This window comes from Cyrtonyx montezumae, unplaced genomic scaffold (assembly GCF_038088225.1).
Source record: "Cyrtonyx montezumae isolate F1298 unplaced genomic scaffold, pur_monq_1.0 scaffold_11, whole genome shotgun sequence".
In the NCBI taxonomy this organism is placed as follows: domain Eukaryota; kingdom Metazoa; phylum Chordata; class Aves; order Galliformes; family Odontophoridae; genus Cyrtonyx; species Cyrtonyx montezumae.
In genome coordinates, this window is record NW_027071837.1 from 1,401,839 (window position 1) to 1,408,852 (window position 7,014).

At 55.4% G+C, this 7,014-nt stretch overlaps 1 protein-coding gene across 1 annotated transcript; it reads left to right on the plus strand.

Annotated features, from left to right (window-relative positions):
- The first annotated feature begins 565 nt into the window (after nt 1-565).
- Nucleotides 566-5,289, plus strand: TBX22 (T-box transcription factor 22). Its single transcript, XM_065729247.1, has 8 exons — nt 566-701; nt 804-933; nt 1,230-1,331; nt 1,651-1,825; nt 1,896-2,060; nt 2,134-2,198; nt 2,269-2,354; nt 4,691-5,289. The coding sequence occupies exons 1-8, from the start codon at nt 566-568 to the stop codon at nt 5,287-5,289; spliced, it is 1,458 nt and encodes a 485-aa protein (XP_065585319.1).
- Nucleotides 5,290-7,014: the final 1,725 nt, after the last annotated feature.

Below are 7,014 nucleotides of genomic sequence, written 5' to 3' on the forward strand. Positions count from 1 at the left end.
GATGTGTGGGGGTGTCCCCCCCGTTTTCCCTCTCCCACACCCCCACGCCCCACACCTTTATTTTTCTCTTTTTCCATCCTTTTTTTTTTTTTTTTTTGCTTTTGCTTTTAATTTTATTTTTCCCTTTTTTTGTGCTGGTTTTGGTTAAACGTTATTTGCACTTTTGTTGGGAAAGTGGCCCCTAGTGTGCAATTATGTCAAATTTCTTTGAGTTTTACAATTTAATGGAGAACAGTAACTCTTTTATTGATCCTAGACGGGGCCGGCTCCTCTTCCCCCGCTCTTCCCCTCGCCTCTCTCTTTCCCCTCCCACCCCTCCTCCCACCCGTCCCAGTCCCACCAAATGTCACTCAATGTTTCTTACGCTCCCATCAGTTTCCAAAACAAACAGTGGGAGCCGCAGCCTCCTCTCTGCTCACTCGGAGCACCTCGCCGTCCCCGCTGCCCCCCGACGGCGGTCGGCTGAGGACCCCCCCCGCGCCCGCATGGATCCACCGCCCGGAGCTCCGCCGCCCGCCTGAGCCCCGCGGCCGCCCGGGGGAGCCCGGCCCGGGCTGGGGGGGTCATGGCGCTCAGCTCCCGGGCTCACGCCTTCTCGGTGGAAGCTCTCGTGGGCCGCTCGGCCAAGAGGAAGGGACCCGACGGCCGCGACGAGGAGAGCGGGGCGGGCTGCAGGCAGAGCCGCAGAGCCCCCGAGCCCGGTTGGTAGCGGCGGGGCAGCCCGGGGGGGGTTGGGCTGGGGTTGGGGAGGGGGAGGGGGGGGTCCCGGCGGCCACCCCAGCGCTCCCTCTTCTCCCCCGCAGAGAAGCGGCCCAAGGCCGGAGCCGAGAGCCGGGAGGTGGGGGAGGAGGTGCAGGTGGAGCTGCAGGGCTCCGAGCTGTGGAAGAGGTTCCACGAGATCGGCACCGAGATGATCATCACCAAGGCCGGCAGGTAGCGGCCCCCCCGGCCCCCAGCCCTGCTCCTGCCTCCAGCTCTTCCCTCTCCGTTTTCCCCTTTACGTCTCACACCCATTCCTTTCTTTTTTTTCTTCAACTCTCCTTCACTGTGTTTCTATTTCTTTCCCCCCCCCCCCCTTTTTTATTTTTTATTTTTGGCCGTTATTTAATCACGATTTTATTCTCTGGTATCTTTTTTTTTTTTTTTTTTTTAATTTCCAACCCGTTTTCACCTCTTTAAACAACCTCCACGACGGGCACGCCCCCGCTGCCGCCCCCCGCTCCGTGCAGGCGCATGTTCCCCTCGGTCAGGGTGAAGGTGAAGGGGTTGGAGCCGCTGCAGCAGTACTACATCGCCATCGATGTTGTGCCGGTGGACTCCAAACGGTACAGGTACGGCGCGTTCCCATGGCAACCACGGGGTTGGTCCCTTCTGCACGGCCAGGAGACCAAGGGCTGCAATGGGGTGCGGTGGGAATGGAGGGATGGGTGGAGGATGGAGGGAGGAATGGGCCGAGGGGTGGACGTACGGGTGGGTGGATGGAGAGATTGGCTGGATGTGTGGATAGATGGATGGACACGTGGATGGATGGATGGATGGATGGATGGATGGATGGATGGATGGATGGATGGATGGATGGATGGATGGATGGATGGATGGAGGGAGGGGTGGGCACACTGGGTGTTCGGTGTGGTGATGGTGTCGGCGCAGGTACGTCTACCACAGCTCGCAGTGGATGGTGGCGGGGAACACGGACCACTCCTGCATCACACCACGGCTCTACATCCACCCCGACTCGCCCTGCTCGGGGGAAACGTGGATGAGGCAAATCATCAGCTTCGATCGGGTGAAGCTCACCAACAACGAGATGGACGACAAGGGGCACGTAGGTGTGGGGCAGCCCTGGGGGGGCTGCTCCGGGTAGCGGCTCAGCCTGGCCCTCTGTGCCCTCACAGATCATCCTGCAGTCCATGCACAAGTACAAGCCCCGCGTCCACGTTATCGCCCAGGACTCCCGCTTCGACCTCGCACAGATTCAGTCGCTGCCAGCTGAGGGGGTGTGCACCTTCTCCTTCCAGGAGACCGAGTTCACCACGGTGACAGCCTACCAGAACCAGCAGGTACCCACGGGGCTGCGGCCGCCTGGCCTCCCCCTCCCCAGCGGCCCCATTGAGACGTTGCTTCCCTCCACAGATCACCAAGCTGAAGATCGATAGGAACCCCTTCGCCAAAGGATTTCGGGACCCTGGAAGGAACAGGTAATGGCTCAGCCACCCCCCAGCATGGCCTCATGCCTGGCCCTGGCTCTCAGCCCTATATTGCCTGCAGGGGAGTGCTGGACGGGCTCCTGGAGCCCTTCCCATGGCGGCCACCGCTAGCCCTGGACTTGAAGGCCTTCAGCGCGGACAGCCAGGGTGAGTCTGGGGCTGTGGGGCTGGGTCAGAGCTGTAGGTAGCAGGATGAGGCTGTAGGGCTGGGTGGGGGTCACACAGGGGTGGGGCTGGGGCTGTGAGAATCTGGGTGTACAGGATCCTATGATTCCTGATCCTTTTTGCCAAAAGTCCCATTGAAATCAGTGCGAGCGCTTGGGGGGAAGCGGTGACAGACATGGCAAAGGCCACAGGAAAATTTAGACGAATAGAAAATATATACCTATACATGCAAGAGGTTATTTTGGAGTGGGGTCACTGTGGCCTTCAGCCCTAATTGTTTCCAAACCAATGGAGGATGCTGTTTAGAAACGTCTCAGTAAGAAATACGGAGCGGCGGTGCTCGGGTGCCCTCCTCCCCAACACAGCAACGCAGTTCCCAACAGGAGAGAGCAATCACCACCTGCTCAGATGTGAGAATGCAGAAAGAGGGAAAAGTTTCCCAGGGAAAACCACCCCCCAGAGCCACAGTGCACATGAGGGGCTCTGCTCCTCAGAGCAGCTCCGGGCAGTGCTGCCTGGGATTGGAAATTGGTGGCACCAAAGGAGAAGGAACGGAGCTGCAGAGCGTGGCTGAAGGCAGCAGTGTCACTCCCGTGGGCATCACGGACCCTTCAAAGGCATTTTTGTTGGTGTGGACGGAGTCGATCCCCACTCATTTTTGCAGCAAAACGCTGCAAAAGCCGCAGTAAAATCTGTGCTGTATGAGTGGAGAAATGTGGTGGTGTTAAAAGGAGGCAGGAGAAATGAAGAGGTTCAACAGATTGTAGAGACAGACACTTGTCCTTTTTTTTTTCCTTTTTCTTCCCCTCTTTTTTTCCTTTTTTTTCCTTTTTCTTCCCCTCTTTTTTTCCTTTTTTTTCCCTCCTCATTTTCCTCTTTTTTTTCTTTTCTCCCCTTTTTTCCTATTTTTCACTTTTTTCCTTTTTTTCCTTTTTTATTTTTTTCCTACTTTTTTTTTCTTCTTTTTCCTTTTTTTTCTTCTTTTTTTTTTTTTTATAGAAAAGACCATTTCTAACACACAAAGCTGCTCTTGAGCTGTGCAGGCCACAGTGTGGGAGCAGGGCTGTGGTGGGGGCTGAGAGCCCTGGCTTTGCAATTTGCAGTTATTGTCACACAGACACCAAAATGTTATGGTTTGGTTGGATATATTTACATTTCTTTTTAACTAATTGTAACATCACGAGTATTTTTTTGTAGGGGCCAATGTCCTAAATGATCTTAACTGTCCCTTCCAACCCAAACCGTTCTGTGATTCTGGAAAGGTGCAAATAGAACAAAATTCCTATCTCTGCTGATAAGAGAAGTGTATTTCTGGGGGGAAAAAAAAAAGGGAAAGGGAAAGGGAAAGGGAAAGGGAAAGGGAAAGGGAAAGGAAGAAAAAGAAGAAGAAGAAGAAGAAGAAGAAGAAGAAGAAGAAGAAGAAGAAGAAGAAGAAGAAGAAGAAGAAGAAGAAGAAAAGAAAGAAAGAAAAAGAAAAGGAAAAAGAAAAGGAAAAAGAAAAGGAAAAAGAAAAAGAAAAAGAAAAAGAAAAAGAAAAAGAAAAAGAAAAAGAAAAAGAAAAAGAAAAAGAAAAAGAAAAAGAAAAAGAAAAAGAAAAAGAAAAAGAAAAAGAAAAAGAAAAAGAAGAAAAAAAGCAATCTTGTGGCCCCCAAGCCAGAAGACAAATTAAAAATGATGAACTAAAGAAAAACTGATTATAGGTTGGGATTTTAAAGCCTGATAGGAACAGCAAACAGAATCTGCTCTTTGCGTTGCCCTGTCCTTCCCACTGCTATGCCCAGATTTGCTGGGAGGTTGAGTGATGCACTGCTTCGGGCACGGGCTGCACCCACTGATCTCATCTGCTCGGCTGGGAAAGAGCTCAATCATTTCTTTCCAAAAGGAGAATGTCAAAGCCCCGCACGCGTTTACAGCTTCAGGAGACACCTACGGTATTCAAGGGTACGTCTCAGATTGCATGGGGAGCCAAGGAAAATGAGTCAATTCCTGTGAGCAGGAAGGTACACGAAACTCTCCTTTGGGCTGAATGCATCTTTTTGTTCTCACGCACGAGGGGGGAAAGCTGCCTGGAATTTATTTGCACAGAAAACTGGGAACCTAAAATAGCTGCCGTGCTGCCATGGGGGGTGGGTGGCCCCGGCACAGCGGGCACTGGTGCGGGCTGAGCCTCACCGCTGTCCCGCTCACACTGGTGGGTATTTCTTAGGCAAGTGAGAGCAGCGTGCAGGTGATGGACGGATCTGTTTCCCAGCCGGTGATGCTGGGACCTGGAGCACCCCGCTGACCCAGCTGAGGATTATTCCTCTCCTTCCTTGCAGGCAGCAGCTCCAGCTCTTCCCCGGTGACCTCCAGCGGTGGGACGCCCTCTCCGCTCAACCCGCTGCTCTCCCCTCCGTGCTCCCCTCCCTCCTTCCACCTGGCTGTGAGCAGTGCTGGAGCAGCGTGCCCCGAGCCCCACCTGCCCGGCCTCGGCGTGCCCCTCTGCTACCGGCTGTGCCCCTCCAACCTCCTCCGCCAGCAGCCCCTCATCCTCCCCAGCCCCCAGAAGCCGAGCGGCCCCGGCTCCCACGTCCTGCCCCACTTCGTGGTCGATGTGCCCAAGCTCTCCTCCCTCGGCATCGCCAGCCTGAAGAGCACCAAAGCTGAAGACCTGAGCGGGCCGTGTCTGCAGGTCCCCAGCTCCGCGAGCCAAATGCTGTATGGATTACACGCATCTGGAAACATTTTCCCATCGAGTCCCATTGCTCGGGAAGCACTTAATTGTTCCTTACATCCTCCATATGGTTTGTACGGCTACAGCTTCATGCCATCGGCGCTGACGAGTCATTTCGGAGTGAGTGACAGCCTGCCCGCCGCCTTCAGGGACGGCCGATGCGGTCACCCCAGCTGGCACTCCGCAATTAACCACTGCCTTTAGCTGTTTCGGAGCCCGTTCCCCGCTCGGATCCAGGGCCATGCTAATTGCTGAGTACGAAACACGGCGCGGTGCAGGAGCGGTCTGCCAGGCCTTTAATTTGGGGGCGAGCAAGCTGACACCCATCGCTGACATTTGCGTAGGGGATGGGCGAGCGGTACGGACACCTTTTTACTATTTGCACTCTGAAGCGAGATCACAGACGTATGCGTTTCCACAAATTCGTTTTGCTGACGCTCTCTAGCTTCCCTGCAGCGAGCCCCGAGCCCCGCCAGCTCCTGCTCATCCCCGAAGAGGATTTCCCCTAACCCCAAAGGGACCCTCAGTGAACGTGGCTCGGCAGAGGGGCTGCAGCACGCTTTGCCTTTGTCAGCCCCGTGGAAGTGCCCTGCAGTGCTGGGGGTGATGGGAGCGGACGGACCCCCCCCCCAGGATGTGGAGGATGGGGATGGAGCAGAGTTACGGACACCCCTCCTGCAGCCCTACTTGTTTTGTGTCCACTTGTGGATCATCGTGTCGCTGCTGGAAATAAGCCCCGGCCCCGGGGGCACGGTGCAGCTCGCAGTTAAGCTGGGGGGGCAGGTTATATTCGCTCCCTGAAGCCGCTGCTGTTTCCTTACCCGTGACAGACCCGATACAAAGCGCCTGACGGGGACCCGCCGTATTTTAGGACTGACTAAAGAGAATTCTGTATCTACAAACATAACGCAGCAATATATAGAGGGATTAAACGTAGGTTGAAAAATCGAAACCGGTATCGCTGCTTTTATTGAACAGAATGAGGGTGGGGTTTTTTTTCCCCTCTGGGTGTCCCTGGGCCGCTGGGCCGGGCAGGCGGGCGCTTTGGGGGCTCTTTGGGTGCGGGCTGGGGGTGGTGCCCCCTCCCCCCCTCTTCCAGGTAGCGGTGCTGCGTGGAGTATCCCCGAGCTGTTGGCCGTGAGCTGGGGGTCGCGGAGCATCCCACCACTCTCAGCGTCCGGGAACATGGGACAGCCGCAGGAATTCTCACTTGGACAGACGTAGGGGCGAGCAGGGACGCAAACCCGGCTCCGTCGTGCTGCTGTTAACGGGAACCAGGAGGAAAAAACGCGGAAAGGATGAGCACTTCGGGCACTGAGCGCTCCCGGGAGGAGCCCGAAATGACTCCGAGCCGTCCGCCCGCGCCCGGCGCTCAGCGAACAATGCCAACAGTGCCAACGCCCGCAGGTCCCCGTGGGGTGGGGGTGTCCCAGCAGAGGGATGAGGGTTTAACAGCCACGGAGACAAAAAGCACTCGTGGTTTTACCTAAGGGGCGTCCCGCAGCACCCCGGGAAGGGACCGTCGGCCAAACGCACCGCGTTGCGCTGCCGGAGCCGCGCGGGGAGGAGCGCGCTCACATTTGATCTTCTGAGGTTTGGTCCGTAATTAGACGATAATTTGTCTCGCAATTACCCAAAACAAAGGAGGGCGGGTTAGCAGTGCGGAGCAGAACAAATAAGCGCACGGAACATTTGAAATGTATCCAGGGCTGAAACGATCCCCATCTGCGGCTCCGCCGCATCGGACATGCTGTTCCAATAAAGCTGCAGCGAGGGAACAGGCACCGGCTCCCTCCAAAGCTCCAAATGCTCATGTTTACAAATTTGTATTGCGCATTAATATGTAAACACGCGCGATAGGAAACAGATGAGCTCGCGGTACTGACGTCTCCTTTCTCCTTCCTTTCGTGTGCGCGGAGCGCGCAGAGA